The sequence below is a fragment of the Uranotaenia lowii genome, chromosome 3 (assembly GCF_029784155.1).
Source record: "Uranotaenia lowii strain MFRU-FL chromosome 3, ASM2978415v1, whole genome shotgun sequence".
Lineage (NCBI taxonomy): Eukaryota > Metazoa > Arthropoda > Insecta > Diptera > Culicidae > Uranotaenia > Uranotaenia lowii.
Genome location: NC_073693.1, coordinates 324,413,306 through 324,431,865, shown reverse-complemented (window position 1 = coordinate 324,431,865; position 18,560 = coordinate 324,413,306). Strand labels below are relative to the sequence as shown.

Sequence of the window (18,560 nt, the reverse complement as noted above, 5' to 3'; positions counted from 1 at the left end):
GTCAAAATTGTCAAAATTGTCAAAATTGTCAAAATTGTCAAAATTGTCAAAATTGTCAAAATTGTCAAAATTGTCAAAATTGTCAAAATTGTCAAAATTATCAAAATTGTCAAAATTGTCAAAATTGTTAAAATTGTCAAAATTGTCAAAATTGTCAAAATTGTCAAAATTGTCAAAATTGTCAAAATTGTCAAAATTGTCAAAATTGTCAAAATTGTCAAAATTGTCGAAATTGTCGAAATTGTCAAAATTGTCAAAATTGTCAAAATTATCAAAAATATTCAAAAATCATAAATTTCAGATCCACGGAGAATTTTGGGAAACTTTTCTTAAAATTGCTGCTTTACAACCACATAGAACAAATTTTACGTTCTACACCATATGCTTGAATTCTTTGAATTAGATCAAACTTGTTTTTTAAACTTTAAACTCTTCCGGTACGAAAATAGTGCCAAAACCGAAAATCACGTTCCATTTTTAGGTTAGGATCGATTTTCCGGTTCGAATTGCTTCCAAAACTCTGGACCTACAGCATTCCTGTTCCAAAGATAGAACGAACCGTTTTCTTGTGCTCAATCTGATTACATCCAAGCGTTTTTTTTTTTCATCTCTTGTTTTTGGCCAAAAGGATTCAACCAAAAGCAAGTTAGCACATCCCCATGCATCGAGGAAAACAAAATGTTATCCTTTTCCCCCGAAATTACAGTCAGCAAATAAAATCATGTAACAACTTACCCGGAGTTAAGGCTCTTCCGCGTTTCCTTCCCCCGGTCTAGTAGCAGCGAATTGCTGATCAGCTCTGCTTGTGCCGAATGATGATGATGCTGATACCCGGCCACCAGATGGTGCTGCTGTCCTTGTTGTTTGCCGCCAAAAGGGTCATTTCCGGTGCTGTTTTTCAGATTGTTCTGCACCAGCAGCTTGCTCTTGGTGTCATCCAAGTTGTTGCTGTTGTTGTTGTTGTTGTTATTGATCTGGTTTAGCTTCTGTTGCTGCCGAAGGATTTGCTGTTGCGATTGAGGATGCTGAGGATTGCTTCCGGGTGCGGTTGGCTGTTGCGTCACCACTGGCCCTAGATTAGCGGACACTTGTCTCAGCTGCTGTTGCTGAGAAGTGTTGTTGTTGTTGTTGCTACTTCCGTTACTACTACTATTGCTGGTGTTATTGTTGTTGTTGCTGTTGTTACTATTGGCTTGGTCCTTTTTCTGTTCGGACCGTTGCAGGATAAACTGCACATCGCTCGAGTACTCGCCCCATTTCATCAGGATCTTCAGCGGATTCTCGTGCGGTGCCAGCAGCCGTTCGTTGTTGCGCCACCGTTCGATGAGCGTGAATCGGCCCGTCTTTCCGGTGGCATGGGCCAAGGCGAAAACCACGTCCTATGTGGAGACGAAGAGACCAGGAAAAAATCCACCCACGCCGTGCCGTCGTCCAATGTGAAAAACGACGGAAGCCGCAGTCAGATATGGTCCCGGAAGAAGGCCGCCGGGAAACGGAAACACCAACGAACGGTAACCGGCGAAAGGGGAAGAGAAAAAAAGACGAGAAAAATATCGTTAGAAAAAAATATGTTATAAGAAAAAGTAAAATATGACTGTCGGAGGCCAGAGGCGACGATAGTAGTCATATAGCACTCCACCCAAGTAGAGGTAGACCTATCTGTAGTATCGAGCTACGAAGCTGACAAACGAGCCGCAATGCCCAATGTCAAGGAATGGAATGGAGTTTTGGTTTCGAGGAGAACCTTGGGTATGGGAAAGCGACTCCGATGATGATTTATGGCCTCTCTTCTTGGCTTCTTCATTGATATCATTAAGAAAGGAGGTGGTTCTCAAACCATCTTTGTTTTGATTTAATAAAACGTTTCTCTGTACAAACTTAACTTGCAAATTATTTGAAACAATAAAACGCTATCAATTATTTTCACAATATGTTGGCATAGAAACACCTCCAGCAGCAATATCCGGTTTCCAATCCATGGTTTTATCCGATTTGTTCAAAAACAGCCCTTTAACCAAATATCAAGAACATTTAATTCATATCAAAGCTGCGACAGCTCATGAATTCAAAATAATCAAAACATCAATAATAAAATTTCAAAGTCAGGCCTCATTTTACATTCAGGCAAGCCTGCGCGAAAGAATTTCAAATTAAAATTTAGTTTATTGAAATTAATTTGCGGCTTTATCGGTGAGGATTAAAGAGTTGAAATGAAAGACGGATAGAAGATCAGAAGAAAATTCTAAGGTGGTGAAAAGAGCGAAGAGCATTTGAAATAGAAGCTTGACCACATACTAAATTCTTTGTCCCGCATCAATTAACTGTATTGAAGAAGTAGTACCCAATAGAGGAGGCACTACATTTTTCGATACAGTTAATTATGGACGGTTCGACCGCCATGTGAGTGTGCATAAGTGCCGAACGGACAAAAAATTTAGCATGTGGTTGCTCTGTTAAGTCTTCTATTGTGCGATATCGTTCCATCGATGGCTAGGTAGATTTTTTATTTTCGTTTTGTATCGAAAAATGTAGTGCCTCCTCTATTGGGTACTACTTTTTCAATACAGTTAATTGATGCGGGACAAAGAATTTAGTATGTGGTCAAGCTTCTATTTCAAATGCTCTTCGCTCTTTTCACCACCTTAGAATTTTCTTCTGATCTTCTATCCGTCTTTCATTTCAACTCTTTAATTCTCACCGATAAAGCCGCAAATTAATTTCAATAAACAAATTCACGGTGATTTCTCCTCTTAAAATTATAATTTAGCTACCAATAATAACAATACCAACAATGGACAGTAACTAAGGCCTTGGATTTTTAAAACCTTTTTCATACTTATGACCATAACAAAAATTAGAAAAAAAAAATACTGATACGATGTTCCTTTTTCTGAACTAGCAATTTGATTGAAAATAAACTTCAAACGGTTTAGTTTACAAATTCGAAATCAATATTATCGATACACTTAATGAACCAACGCGAATTAAAATTCCGAATAAAACTAGAATCTTGAGCTGCGGACATATGAATCAGTGCACAGAAAAACAATAAATAAAATGCAAAACAAGAGTTTAAAAGTAATTATTCCAAATTATTCAAAAATAAATTTCAGACAGAAATCAACCACGATTAAAAAACATTAATCAATATTCCTTTTCTTTTTTTTTTTCAACTGAAGGGTTGATTGAAAAGTTCCGCTTTACTATCTTGAATTAAAAAATAACGATTTGAAATGTGAATTCTCGATTAGGAAAAAAAAAATCCATTTTGAACTTAAAAAATTTGTTCCTAATGCCATGTTGTTGATAAAATAATGTTTAATAACAAGAAGAAAATATTGAATTTTACTTCAAGAGTGGCTTGATTCAAAGTCATAGATATTTTTTTTTGTTACTTTCAAATTCTTCCAGTCTTCGAAATAAAAGTCAATACAGTTCATTTTCAAATGTTTAAAAAACTACATATTCAATTCATCATTGAAAGCTTATACTTACAGAAACAGGTTGGGAAATGAGATATTTTAGGAGGGGGAGGGGGTGTGGTATGCTCGAAATTTAAATTTAGCTAACAAAAATAAGAATACAAAAAAATGCACAACACATGAGCAAATAAGTTCGAAAACCATTTGCTTACTCATGTTTGTAACGATTTCATTTAATGCGATTTCCAGTAAGTCATCAATGAATTATTCCAAATGATGATCCTTATTCTGTACTGGAAGTATGCTCGAAAGTAATTTTCATGCTGCCTAGTTGACAAGTTAGAAATCAATATTTCAATAACACCAGCAATAGAATGCGAATTAAAATTTCGAAAAATACAAGAATTTAAAGCTTCGCAAAGGAATCAGTGTACAGAAAAAGAATATATTAAATATAGACCACAGCAAGGTTTGTATGGAAATTTTCAATTTTTAAATTTTCATAACTTCATAAATTTCCCATTACTTTCTTTGGTTGTTTTTGCTGCCGGGAATAGCAAAAAAAAAATTGGAAGCGATCCATTCAGTTCTGAATTAGCACAACGTGTTGTACTGAATGTTCCAAAAATATAACAAACCTAACTTGTACCATTGGGCTTGTGATATAGCTCAGTTGGCAAGTCTGTTGTCTCCTGAGCAGATGTCCGCGAGTTCGAGCCCAAGAGTAAACATCGAACACAGTTGTACCGGATAAGTTTTTCAATAACGATCCGCCTGTAACGTTGATAAAGTCGCGAATGCCATAAAGATGGTAAAACGACTATAATCGAAACAAATAAAAACTAACTTGTACCCCAGAAAGGATATTCAGTTCGATAAAATTGTTTTTAAATTTTTGTTTTATTTTACCTGATTATTTGACGGCTGTGTAACCGTAGAATGAGAATTAAAAAATCTCAAAAAAACTGCTTTGCATGGCCAGCAAATTTCTAGATTTATATAACCATTGCAAAAACATTTTATGAAATTTTCAATAGCTCTAGCAAGCAAAGTCTACCATTTTTAAATACTTTTCAATGGATTTAGATTTTTTATTTTGAAATGGTTATAACTTTTTTAATGAAATGCTTGTTATGTTAGCAAAAAAAAAAATTAAGCTTAAGAATAGTCAAAAGAAAAAAAAATCCAATTTCATTTCAAGCTTTTTTGAATTTTGTGGATGATGTGCAGAAATTGCTTTAACCATACTAATTCCCATACAAAAATTGAAACACGTTGCGCTAACTGAAGAATCTACAAAATTTTACACTGACGCTTGAAAATTGAAAATAAAACAAAACCCAATTTAAAAATTATATTCAGCCCAGAGGTTGTTCAGCAAAATGGTGATAATTGTTAATTATTGATCATCTTAATTGAAAATTCCTTTCTTTAGTTTTTATTGAAAAGTTTAGAAACAACATGTTCAATTCCTCATTGAAAGCTTAAACTGACAATATAAGGTTGAGTAATGGGTGATTCCTTGAATGATCAATAAGTAACTGAGAAAAATAAAAATAAGCAATTCCAAGTTTAGTTGTAAATATTGAAAGCACGAAGCATATACTAATTTTACTAAACCTTGCCCATTTAAATTTAGCTTTACAGCTGCTTTATCGAATCATTTATCAAATTTTTCATAAAATAATTAAAAAAATAAGATCAATTTAAAGTAAAGATGATTAAAAACAATCAAAATAACTGAAACATCTCGATTTTCGAGTGCAGGTTTTGTAATTAAAATTTTAAGCTCTGAATATTATGTCGTCACCTATCGGGATATTGGGTTCTGGAAAGGACAAAATGAAGAAACTATTTTTCTTATCAAAAATTCAGTATTGAAAAACAATGACAAACTTATTCAAAATATTACAAAAAATTCAAAAAGTTGGACTTAAAAAATTCGGTAAAACAATCATATTTATCATATCATATCAGAAGTTATTAAGAAATTAAAAAACAAAATTTAAAGACGAAAAAGATTTGTCTTTCAACAATTAAGAAGGAGATTATTCAACATTTCTGACAATGTTCAGCTACAATCATTAATTTTAAAATATTTTTAAGTCTTAGAATAAGAAGGACGTAGGCGATGTTTTCTGCCAATCGCACGCGTTTTTCTCTTCGTCCGCGAAAATTTTATAAAACTTAAATTTTTCAAAGTTGTATAGATAAATAAATAACAAAAAGTGTTTAAATGTGATGAATGAGATAAAGTTTAAAAGTGTGCATCGGATGTTCCGCGAATTCCTCGTGAAATAAGTTGAATTCTTAAAGTTGCTCAGCGGGTGGCTGCGTAAGCGACGTGATGAAATTGTTTTGTTCTTCCTGGCTATATCTATTTGGGTTTTTTTAAGAGTGTTTAAGGAAAGGAGTGTCCAGAAAAGTTACATGTAAATATTCAGTCGCTCGAAAAAAAAAATCAATGGACAAACCGAAGTAAAATATGGAAAAAAACAAATACATCCGAAGTATTAAACAAGGCAGCAGTGGTTCAGCTCTGAGGTGAAAAAGTGGTGCTCATAAAAAGAAAGGATTTTATGGGAAAGTGTGATCACTAGAGAGTTACCGAGGAATTCTTCCGAAGAAGAAGCGGACATACGATAAGTATTTTTGGAAACAAATAAAAACATAAATTTATAAATTTATTTAATTTTCCATAATAGCGAAATATGATTTCATTTTGCCATTGCCTGTGATGAACTATATTATCGATCATTGTTTAAACTATAAGGGTAAATTAAAAAACCTTTCGAGCTCAAACAGACCTCGGAAGGTTTTATCTTCTACTAATATTTTCCATTTCTCTTTTTTATTTTCAAGAGCGAGTAAAGGCGCTTTATCCTTGGTCGATGACCAGATATGATTGTACATACACTGAAATCCAAAACAGAAAAATAAAAATGTTTCTTTCCTAAAGTTTTGTGGTTTCTATGTACTAAATAAATCATTTCCAGCCCCTCTAGAATGGTCCTGGTGATTGGCGAAGTTTCCTTAAATTGCACATGGTTTCTTCATCAAGGAGCATTTTTCTTAGCATGCTTCCAACGATAAAGTCCATTTGAAACGTATGGTGCTGGTGGTCCACGTTTCTTCCTGTTCCTGTGTTCCGGATGTCTCTGCGTTCTCTGCTCCATGGTAGGCCCAACCCCATTATGTTTTCGATAATTTTAATGTTTTAATGTTAAAATAATCAAAAACATGATAAAAGACAAGAAGAATATTTACACACTTGTATTATTTTTTGGGACTCAGACATAAGTTCTGGCTGTGGAAGTATGATTAGTGATTAGTGATTAGTGAAATATTTTTAAGTCTTAGAATAAAACGCAAAAAAAGCTTCGGGAAAACGGCTGTAAGTCAGATATTAAGTGCTCGAAAAAAAATTCACTTAGAAGTTGAGAAAACTGTTATTTTTAATTTGTTTAGATCATGGCCACAAAAAAAATAAAAAAAATGGTTTAATTGCCCCGGGTCTCCCGGCCGGCGGGCCTCTCGAGAAAGGAAAAAAAATCAATCTTAAATCATAGTTCTAGAAAACTAGGAGAAAACATTGAAACTTAAAAAATATGAACATAAACGATAAGTATATCAGGAAAGGGGGCTCCGTGGAGTATTATCTCGAAAAATTTCACTTAAATATAAGTTCAGAGGCCCCCAAGAGTAAGCATCGCAGTTTTCCAGTTTTATTTTGGCTGAGCCAACCAAAACAAATTTTGTCAGAACCTGTCAAATTCAGGGCATTTGATTTCAAATTGTGTAACACAATTTACGTTATGTAGGTCAAATGTCCTGAAGAGACTAAGGGTCGGAAACGCTACGTTTTAGCGTTAACAATTTTGATTACATGTTTATATTTTTTATATTTATATTTTATATTTTTTGTATTTTGTCCTGTGTTAATTTTTTTGTCTCACTTATCGGGAAAGTAATCTAAAAGTCATTAATTTATATTTCATAGAGCTTATTTTACTGTAAAACTTTTTCGAAGACATTAAGAAAATTAAATGTTAATCTGTTGGTTTCCAGTATTACAAAATCCATGCATCCATCCTTATGATAACGGTAAATGTGCTATGTTTTTTTTTTAGATATTTTGTAGTGTATAAATTTAATCATCAAATCTATAACCATTTCGCAAGGGACTGTCCAATGTGTTGATTTGAAATTGTTTTGAACATCTGCACCCTCAGTTCAGTTTGTTTAAAAAAGCCCAATTTATGTTATTTCAATTAACATGGTTTATTAAACACATCTTTGCAAACATTCCTCCAAAGGATTTTTGCATGACCGTAGGAACGCGGGGTGGGGGGTTTTGGGGTGAAACCCCCCAAAGGAGGGTTCAAAAATGCCAAGTAAAATGGCAATTTATCAACTCAGAATTTTATTTCTTAGCCACCAAATCATTCAGTAGTAACAATCTTGACATAGAACGAAAACAAAAACCTTATTCCAGGTCAACAATTTTTCCACAGTTTTTCTCACATGTCGATAGAAATTTTGATCAAAATATTGAGTTTCAATATGATTGGCTTTGTCAGATTGCCCAACTTTTGCCCAAATTTGCTTTCAATAAACATTGAAATTTCATGTCGGTGATTAGATTTCTGATTCTGTATCCAGTTTATTATTCTTGAACTTCATTTTTTTATCATTGACACAAAATTGTTATTCGAATTTTGGTTTCGCATTTCAAACTTAAACAAGTTTCGTTTTCCATAAAAACTTAATAATATAAATTAAAAAATTTAAGATTTGGATTTTAATTTTTTATTTTAACTCTTTTAAAGAATCGAAATTCAAGCAAGTATCATGATAGTGATCCAGAATTGAAGCAGTGTCATTACTCGCAATTGTCGTATAAATTCAAAGTTGAATTAAGAAAAAATTCTGATTGAAATAAAAAAAACTCTGAATTCAAATAAAAAATTTCCATTTAAGGGTTCTGATTCAAATAATGCTTTTTGGCTACCTTAAAACGGGGTTAGATTGATCTTTTTTTTTTAAAATATTTCTCGATTATTTTTTCTATTAGGGAGAATATGGCATGTTTCATATTTTTTAAAACAGTACTGGACTCCTATGAACGTAAAACATGGTTGAAGAAATTTATTAGACTACTTAAAATTTGATTGAAAAATCGATTTCGTCTTTGTTAAGAATTTGATGCTTTGGGGTAAAATTTATCAGTCTCTATTTTTACGGTTTTAATGAGTTTTCTTGATCATAAAGGATACAAAACACCTTATAATGTTAACAAATGCTAGTAATTGATAAACTAAGGCATTTCGTGTGTTAATGAAGGACAACAATAAAAATTTAAAAGATGGACAATGATGCTGCATTAAATCAGGGGCTAAATTTTCCAACATAACATTCAAAATTTTAACTACAAAAACAAATAAATTTTTCCTTTATTCAATTCTCTAGGTCCTCGCACTTTTCCCCTTAAATTTTCTCCTTCAAACTATACCATTTGATAAGGTTTTGAGCCTTTTGTCCAAGACTGGCTTACTCTTGGAAAACGTCTATATTTTTCAAATATCAAAAATTTACCTCAAAATACAACAAAAATTACACCAAAACTATACATTAACTAAAGAAGAAAGTTTAACTGTCACATAAATCAACATGCTGATTCAAAACGCTTTGATTCCATCAGGAAGGGTGTTTGGTTCCGAGCCTTCGAAAAAATAGATATTTCAAGATTTTGAAATAACTTTTTCACTTACATTTGAAATTTTCAAAAACAAACCAATTGTTTCCCAATTTGAATATCAACATTTAGGTTTTAAAATGTAGAGTAAAGTTTTAAGATATTTTAACTTAAGACTTAGTTATTGATGATTTTGTGGAAAAATTTCATGTTGATCAAAACTACCCCTCCATGTTACCTCGTTTTACGGCAGTTATTAATATGTATGAAATTATATCTGAAATTTAGATTCAAAAGTTGTTTTCATATTGAGAATTCAGATTCTAACTGAGGATCAAAAGGCAGGATTTCAACTTGGAATTAAAAAATAAAATATTCAGATTCAGATTCAGCTTGAAGTTTAGTTAAAGAATCAAGGTAAAAATACAATAAGATTTTTTATAAAGATTCGCATAGACAGGGATCGTAATTTCATAATTTGGTTTCGTTTTCGAAATTAAAAATTTTTAGTTTTAATCAGGGTCAGTTTTGAACCAAAAACCAAAAGAAATCTTAAATATAAAAAAAAGTTTGGATTAATTTTAAAGATTTAGTTCTTGGAAAATTCTAGATTTTAATTTATCGGAAATATTCACAAGATTCTAATTATGAAATATGTTATAAATTATAATTTTTATTACATTAAAGAACTTGTTCTTAATCTTCAAGTGAATATTTAGCTAGAAAATTTTTTTGGTTAACAAAATCTCATACTGAAATTTCAAATTTTCATCGTAGAGAAGAAAATAAATCTGAATTGGTAATGTTTATGGTTAAAAATAATTAGCTTATTACTTGCTAATTCCAGTAAATACATGAAATTTTTCTCAAAATGACACCTTCAAATATCTTATTTATGTCAGATAACTTCATTAAAAAATTGGCAGAAAACTAACCAATTTTTAATGTAAAGTAACTCGATCTTTGATAATAATATAGAACCATATTATTTTTTTTAGCTATAAGTTATGTGAGCATTGTCCAAGCAAAACTTTCATAAAAAAAATTTCACCGTCCCTCCAAACCCTCCCCCCCCCCTTCCTTGATCCGCTTCTTTCTACGGCGCTGGGTTATCGTTCATGATAAAAGCCCGTTTTAAGAACCAAAAACTAATGCCGAATAAAAGACATATTTTTTGGGCTTCATCATTGCTTGCTGTTTTCTTGGAGCGCCTATTATTCGAACCAGCAATGCCTTTGATTTACGCTAAGGAGTGTATTCGAAAATAATGCAACACTTTGTTCTGCAAATAAATTTTGAATGCATGGATGAAAATTGATGAAATTCTCAGTGAAGCTACCAAGTAATGTAATGTGTACATGTACAAAATATGGTGGCAATCTGTCTAGTTGTTTTTGTGATAGCGTCCTATACTGAAGTTCAATGACAATTTTTTTTGGGCAGGATCGAGAAAAATTCTGAAAAGTCCCAGTGGGAGGCCCAAAAACAGTTGGAAATCAGCTATTCGGCCAAAGTTTATACGATACATCGTTCAAGAAGTCCTAAAGAATCCAATAGTGAGCCAAAATTTGAATAAAAGTGAAAATTATTGATTCCATGAAGTGAGAGGAATGTGAGAGGGGTTTTCCAGCTCTATCCGAAAATATGAATAGAGAAAGTGATAAAAAAAAAGTCAAATTTATCTGACTAGTTCATCAAGCTGGCTTATAAATAGGACCGATTTCATTTCTACAAGAAAGAAAAGCTGCACATCGATGAAATAAATAAAATACGGTAGTCAAATAGTGCGCAAAACATATGAACTGCTTGTGGAGAGGTATTTTCAATCAATTTCGTAATGGACAGCAAAACGAACTCTTTAGCGGTAACCAGGCTGGTTTCCAACCAGAAACTTTTCGTTGACAAGTCTCTGTATTTCCAGGCGATTAACAAGGAGAAAAACTTGAACAAAAAAATTATCTAGTACTTGAGGAGGCTAACAATCTGTGGAAACTGCAAATTACTCTTTCATAACGATTGCCACGATGAATAGTTAAAAATACATTGAAGACTACCTCCAGACGTAACCTTTTTCTCTGCAAAGTATTTCAAAAGGTCTTTCAAAGTTTATACTCTGTTTAAGTTTGGATAAGGAACAAAAACGGTGGTGAGTGATGAAAAGTCAAGTTGTTTTCTGTCGAAGGAGGACAATCGGCTACATTTGTCATAACTTCGAACAAAATCAACATTTTGAGTTATTTTGAAGGGCAAGCTTCGAGAAACAGCAAACGTTATCAAAAAAAACCTTGATTTAAAAAAATGGTAGTTAAAATTATGCGTTATAGACGGCGCACGTGTAGCCCAAAAATTAAAGTAGAAAAATAACTTGACAGAACATTACGTTACCAGGTAAATTCTCTGAAAATTTCATCAATTTACATCCATGCATTCAAAATAAATACACTCCTTACTTCGATGCACATGTGTATTAATGTATCGAAGGATGGTTATCTGTAATATTTTTTTTTATATTTGGAGTTATAATCTCAAGCTCCTTAAAAGAGGAGTCTAGTGATCTTCAGTTTAAAATCCTCAGTAGGACGCAAGCTAATTTTCTGCTATTTTTTTCTGCTAATTTTCTGCTATTTAAAAAAAATGAGGGAGCTTTGAAAAAGGCAAAAAAAACTTATGTTAGCTGAGAACCACCCCGAAATTCACCAGATCCTTGGGCACAAACATTGTCAAACGAAATCTGGATGATGCCTTTTCGAGAGCCTTTTAGCGAAAGTCATCCCACCAGTCAGATGTACACCTGCTGAAACAACTCGGCGGCGGTTGAAAAGTGGCATGGTGGGGGGACCCGGGATGATGCTTCCGTCAAGAAGCCATCATCTGCCGGGGTTGGATTGGGTTAGGTTTCGGTTTGGTTTGGTTTGGTTTGGGAAACGATTTCGAAGGGCGACCCCGCGAAGCGAAGCGAGGTTAGAGAATGCGATAATATAGCTTACCTGACAAGTGGTGACTTCCGTCACTCCGCAAACAATACGCTGAATCCCTTCGACCCATACTTTCAATTCCATTTTTTGTTTTGGCCGATTCTGGGTTCAGCCGGTTCGGTTCGGGGTGCACGTGACACAATTTGCCCGGCGTCGTCCTCTTTGGAGGATTTTTCTTCAATGAGAAGCAGAAAGGGGTTGGGAGGCTCCTCAAGACCACTGATTCGGATCACGGGGTTTCTCCAACGATAACAAAACGGGGTCGAGGAGGTCGCAAGGGACCGACCGGTGATCCTGACCAGAGGGAGAGGCGCTCTATTTTGCTACTCCTCAACGACAGGACCAACAGGATGGTTGGCTTCAGCTACCAGTAGAGCTTGTGGCAATACCCTTTTTTTTCATTGACTTCCCCCTTATGTTTTTACCCCAGCTCCTCTCTGGGTGCTATTCTTCTTCGGCATCTGCTGCTTCTGGTGATGCCTTTGTAGCCACTTGTCACTGTCATAATATTCACTTCACTCAATGTCACTGATGAGATTTTTTCCTCGGAAACTCCATCAAGAGGTATACATGTTCCTCGGTCGTCTCCCGAAGGAGCCTCAAGGATGGTTTTTTTTTCACTCCTTTTGCTGCTGCTATGCTATTTTCTTTCTCACTTCCCCCACTAGAAGCATTAGTTGTAGTAAGGGGGGATGAATTTTCCGGCTAAACGCCCGCCTTTGGGAAAGGGGGGATGTCGTCGAAGGCAACCTATTCAGTTATGCTGGAGCTGTCGCCGGCATCGTCCTCGTCATTTGTTCACTCTCAAGTACGCACGTCTTCCTGTGGGAAAAACGAGAAAAAATGAAGGAAAGCCATTGAGCAAGAAGAACGGATAATCAATTATGCTGTGGAATCATATTTTTCTAAAGAATTTTTTCAAGTGTGATTTTCTATAGGTAACGGCACTCATCCCGTCAGTTGTTCGGGAAAATCTTGAGGGGATTGATTGTTGCAGATTTCATTTTCCGCTTTCAACCCATAAAGAAGTAATCCAGTCATCAGACAGTTAGAAGAAGTTCTTTTTTTTGTATTTTATCTCTCCAAACCGAAAACCACACCCGGACGGAGATTACCGAAATGATCTGGGTTTTCGGAAATTGAAGTGTAATCGAAGCGAAAAGGTAAAAGCTACCCCGTGTTGAGAAGGATATCGAAATTGTTCTGTCCTGAGAGTGTCTTAGCCAAGGTTTTTGGGATGGCAGCCATAATCTCGAAAGGCTTTGTTAACAATCGAAAATGGTTGATTGTGGTGAAGTTTTTATCGTTCCAGGAACTTGGGTTAGGCACGAACTGATGAGAATAATTTCTCAGAAAAGCTTAAGAATTTTTAAAACATTATCTTAAAAAAAATGTTAACCTTATAAATTGATGTTTACTAGAGATGTACCAAATAGTTGTATTCGGCCAAAGGCCGAATATTGAATATTAACCTTTACAATGACTCGGCCAAACTCATATTTGGTCGAATTTTCTGTCCAGTTTTAAAAAAAATACAAAAGCGATTAGTTGAATATTCTTCAATTCCTTCCAACTTAATGCTTCTCATGTTTTTGAGTCGATTATTTTCAACTAAATGCTATTATCACATGAGGTTTCACAAGATCTTCTTCTCTTGGATTTACAAAATATCACCAATAACTGAAAAGACATCAGATGACTTCTTGCTTTTAGAGCGTTTGTCACCAAAGAGAATGGGTTCATGTGAAATAGATATTACTGCTTTGATTTGAGTAAAAAATTAGTTCTTTTTGAAGAGTCACTTTAAAAAAAATACATACTTATTCTATACTCAAATCAAACAAACTCAATCTTCCAAACCCTTTTGCATATTCACTTATTCTAAACGTTTATTAAAATATATAAATCAAATTTTCAAAAAAAGGTTAGAGAAAAAAAATTTTCAAATCAGTTTGTTTTATAAAAACTTGATTCAAATTCATGATTTTAGTTACTAATTTCGCATTGAAAAAAACTGCAATATTAATACAGTGAAAACCCGATTTTGTCACACACCGATTTTGTCTACCCCCGATTTTGTCTCATTTTTTCACCCGATTTTGTCATCATTTTTTATTCAACGCAAAAAATTAAATATCGCCTTTTTTCATTTCCGTTGAACATCTTGAGGTTGAAATCATTCTGAAGGGACAAAACTGATGGATGATTACATCGATATTGAAAGTGAAGATGATTGATCATGGACGTATCAAGATTTTGATACAAAAAAGTCAAGTTTTAAACAGGTTTTTTGTTAATCAAAGTTGTTGAATACAATTACATATAACCAAATATAATGGTATAAAAGAACATATTCAAGTAATCTTGAAGCTGTATTTTATTTGTTTGAGCTTTCTTCAAAGCATTCTCTCTGATACGTTGCAAGAAGATGACATCATCTATAGAGAGATCTAAAGCATCAGCCCAAAGTTGTCCAACATACGTACAGCTTCAACATCAATTATTTTTCTTGAAATTTCACATGAATCATTTGGGGTAGATGCCGCTGATTCTGAGTCTGGTGCTACATCCGAAATTTTTAATGGCTCCAATGATTCGAGGGTTCGTTTAATGCTGACTGATCATCCAGCGTCATGTTCAGAATTTCTTCATTCGTAAAAGCTTTACTTGCATATCTCTCCTCAGGGTCCTGTGGCAAAATAGTTTAATCGCGGTTGTTTACATCAATCAAATGGATCAAGGGAACACCATCTTCGAGAACGAGTTTGTTATTAAAATAATTCCAATTTTCTTCCATGACTACTGCATTACTGTACGCTTTTTTTCACTCCAAGCATCGTGCATCCAGAAACATAAATCCCTCAACGTTATGCTCTTCAAGCTTTGACCGATATCGATTTCGCGAGCCATGACATGTAGCAAAAGGTTTTGACGATATTTTAGTTTACAGTTTTGAATTACATTCTGGTCCATGGGTTGAATCACTGCAGTCACATTTGGAGGCATAAAAAACAGTTATCAAACCATCATCGCTTTTTAACTCATTATTCATGTGATGTGCTGAGCAATTGTCCAGGAACAACACAGCATTAGGAGGAATAGACATTTCGGCTGAAAATTTGCGTACTGCTGGTACGAAGTCCTAGAGGAACCAGTTTTGAAAAATCATTCGAGTCATCCAAGCATTTTTAGAGGCGAAATATGTGACAGGCACATTAATTTTTTATTATTTTGATTTGAACGGAAGCTTTGAGTCTTATCTTTGCAGAGAGGCGCTTGACTGGAATCCAGTTGGGCATCGAAGAAGAGGCAGGCCCAAAAGCTCGTGGCGGCGAAGTCTAGCCGCTGAAATCCGCACAGTTGACGAGAACCTTGGCTGGCAGCAAGTGAAGACGCTGGCTCCGGATCGCCAGCAGTGGAGATCTTTTATCTCAGCCCTATGCGCCGGTTAATCGGCGCTGGACCCTTAGATTAGATTAGATTTGAATCTTATCTTCAGTAATTTATAACCAAAAGAAATAATTAGATCATTAGGATTTAGTTTAAATATGCGTAAAACCAATATTGTATGATGTTTTGATGAAAAAAAAAACCTATAACTAGTAATATGTCAAAAAAGGGAATATCTACTACAAAACCTCTACACTGTTTTATTTGGATAACTAGCTGACCCGGTGTGCTTTGCTACACCTTCAGAAATTTTTGAAACTTGTGGTACCTAGTTATTTAACTTGTTATTTATTTGCACAAAATTTTAAGTTCAATTTCAATATCATGAAATTTTTTTTTCAAAATGAATTTGCAAATTTTTTATTTTGAAATCTTAATTATTTTTTTTAAATCCGTGTTTTAATCCTTTTTTTGACTCTGAATTTCTTTGCTTAAAAAGTTTATAACTTATGCCAAAATATTTTTTTTATAAATATGAAACTTTGTCAAACTATCATGTGAGCATTTTATTCGTTCTCGAATTATCATACGAATTACCCCCATTCCTATATCCCTAATTGAAAGAAGGTGGGTCTCATAACATCAGAAAAACACTTCTTGTATACAAATACGATCCCACGTCATATATGGCCCCATTCTCGATAAGTTCTCGAGTTATTCAAAAAATTGGTGTCCCTCTCCCTACTGTATATCTCCCCTCTGGCAAGAGAAGGGGTTTTCAAACCATCGAAGAAACATTGCTTGTACACAAATTTGCTCCCATGATAATTTAATTCTATTTTCTCGATAAGTTTTAGAAATATTAAACAAATTTTATCAATGCCCTCTTTTCCCTCTATATCGTTCCACTGATTTGTGGTAGTGATGCTAAACTACCGGAAAAAAACATATCTTGAGCTCGAATACCCTCTCATGCCAAATTTGGTTTCGATTGATTTATAAGTTGTCGAGCTATGCTATAAAATTTGTATCGGAGCCGCTCTTCCTACCTATCCTCTACCTGGAGGAACAGGATCAAGATTGAACATTCCGTGTATTCAAATACACTCCTATGCCAAATTCTTCCCCAGTTGCTAAATTGAATGATTGTTCCATTTGTTAGATAAGTTTTTGGTTTATGCAAAACAATCATACATACATATATGAGCTTCCGTCTTCCCTAACTGCATTCTCAATTGAAGGAGAAAGAAGTCTCAAATAAGCTAATAACCAGTTTACGTATTCATGCCAAAGCTTTCCCATGCCAAAGTTGTTTCCATTTGCTTGATAAGATCTCGAGTAATGCGAATAATTGTAAAGGAGCCCCCCCCCCCCCCTCCCCCTCTCCTTCATATCACCCCACTGGAAGGAGGCAGTAGTACCAAATATTCACATAAACCTTCCCTGTGCTCAAATACCCTCACAACCCAAATTTCATTCCATATGCTTAGTAAGTTCCCGAGGGATGTAAAAATTATATGGGAGGACCCTCCTCCCTTAAGATTTTCCGACTTGAAGGACGAAAGGTTCTCAAAATATCATAGAAACATTTATCGTAATCATATACCTTCCCACGTCAAATTGGGTGCCATTTGCTTGATTATTTATCCAGTTATGCTAAAAATTGTAAAGGAGCACCCTCCCCCCCTTTCTATATCCTCACTGGAAGGAGGGAGGGGTACCAAATATTCATAGAACTGTTTATCGTACCCATATACCCTTCCTAGCCAAATTTGGTTTCATTTGCTCGAATAGTTTTCAAGCTATGCAATAAAAAAGTGGTTAAAGCCCCCCCCCCCCTTCTTCCTGTATCTCCAATGGAAGGAGGGAGGGGTTTAAATAATCATAGAACCATTTTTCGTATTCCACTACCCACCTATGCCAAATTTTGTTCCATTAGCTTGATTAGTTTTCGAGTTATATGAAAAATTGTAAGGTAGCCCCCCCCCCTTCTTATCATCCCACTGAGAAGAGGGAGGGGTACCAAATATTCATAGAAATATTCCTCGTTCCCAAATATCACCCCATGCCAAATTTGATACCATTTGCTTGATGGGTTCTCGACTTATGCAAAAAATTGTCTTTTGTTTGGGAGGCCCCTCCCTCCCTTCATGAGAGAGGGAGGGGTCTCAAACCACAATAGGAACCTTCCCCTGCCTCCAATACCCCCACCTGTCAAGTTTCACGCAAATCGGTTCAGTAGTTTCCGAGTCTATAGGGAACAGACAGACAGACAGACAGACAGACAGACAGACAGACAGACAGACAGACAGACAGACAGACAGACAGACAGACAGACAGAAATTCATTTTTATATATATAGATATACGTTTTTTTTTTTTTTTTTTTTTTTTTTTTTTTTTTTTTTTTTTTTTTTTTTTTTTTTTTTTTTTTTTTTTTTTTTTTGGTACCATTGCCGTTGGACCGTGCAACATCGTGTCTAAACGCGCAATTAAGTACCTAGGGGTGATGATTGACGACAGGCTCAGCTTCACGAGCCATGTCGAACACGTGTGCAAGAGAGCGGCAATGGCCACGGCCGCACTCACACGAATGATGCCGAACTCCTCGGCTATCCAAAGCAGCAAAAGGCGGATCATTGCAAGTGTGACCACTTCGGAACAGACGGGAACAGACAGACAGACAGACAGACAGACAGACAGACAGACAGACAGAAATTCATTTTTATATATATAGATATACGTTTTTTTTTTTTTTTTTTTTTTTTTTTTTTTTTTTTTTTTTTTTTTTTTTTTTTTTTTTTTTTTTTTGGTACCATTGCCGTTGGACCGTGCAACATCGTGTCTAAACGCGCAATTAAGTACCTAGGGGTGATGATTGACGACAGGCTCAGCTTCACGAGCCATGTCGAACACGTGTGCAAGAGAGCGGCAATGGCCACGGCCGCACTCACACGAATGATGCCGAACTCCTCGGCTATCCAAAGCAGCAAAAGGCGGATCATTGCAAGTGTGACCACTTCGATCTTGCGGTACGGAGCAGCGGCCTGGAGGCAGGCCCTGGGAGGAAGCTGTAACC

The 18,560-nt window shown here is 35.0% G+C and overlaps 2 protein-coding genes across 13 annotated transcripts in view; one reads left to right on the top strand and one right to left on the bottom strand.

Moving 5' to 3' along the window:
- LOC129750906 (type-2 histone deacetylase 1) overlaps positions 1 to 18,560 on the bottom strand; it is a 446,066-nt gene that overhangs the window by 205,441 nt on the left and 222,065 nt on the right. For all 11 annotated transcript variants that reach the window (XM_055746085.1, XM_055746090.1, XM_055746091.1 and 8 more), the window contains 2 exons: positions 12,105 to 12,914; positions 736 to 1,379 (listed from right to left, as the gene is read on the bottom strand). In XM_055746085.1, the coding sequence (XP_055602060.1) occupies positions 736 to 1,379; positions 12,105 to 12,176 (716 nt within the window). In that variant the 5' untranslated portion in view covers positions 12,177 to 12,914. The remainder of the gene's footprint in view (positions 1 to 735; positions 1,380 to 12,104; positions 12,915 to 18,560) is intronic.
- Positions 1 to 18,560, top strand: part of LOC129750907 (microtubule-associated protein Jupiter) — a 619,733-nt gene that overhangs the window by 405,524 nt on the left and 195,649 nt on the right. The gene's annotated exons all lie outside the window — the stretch shown is intronic.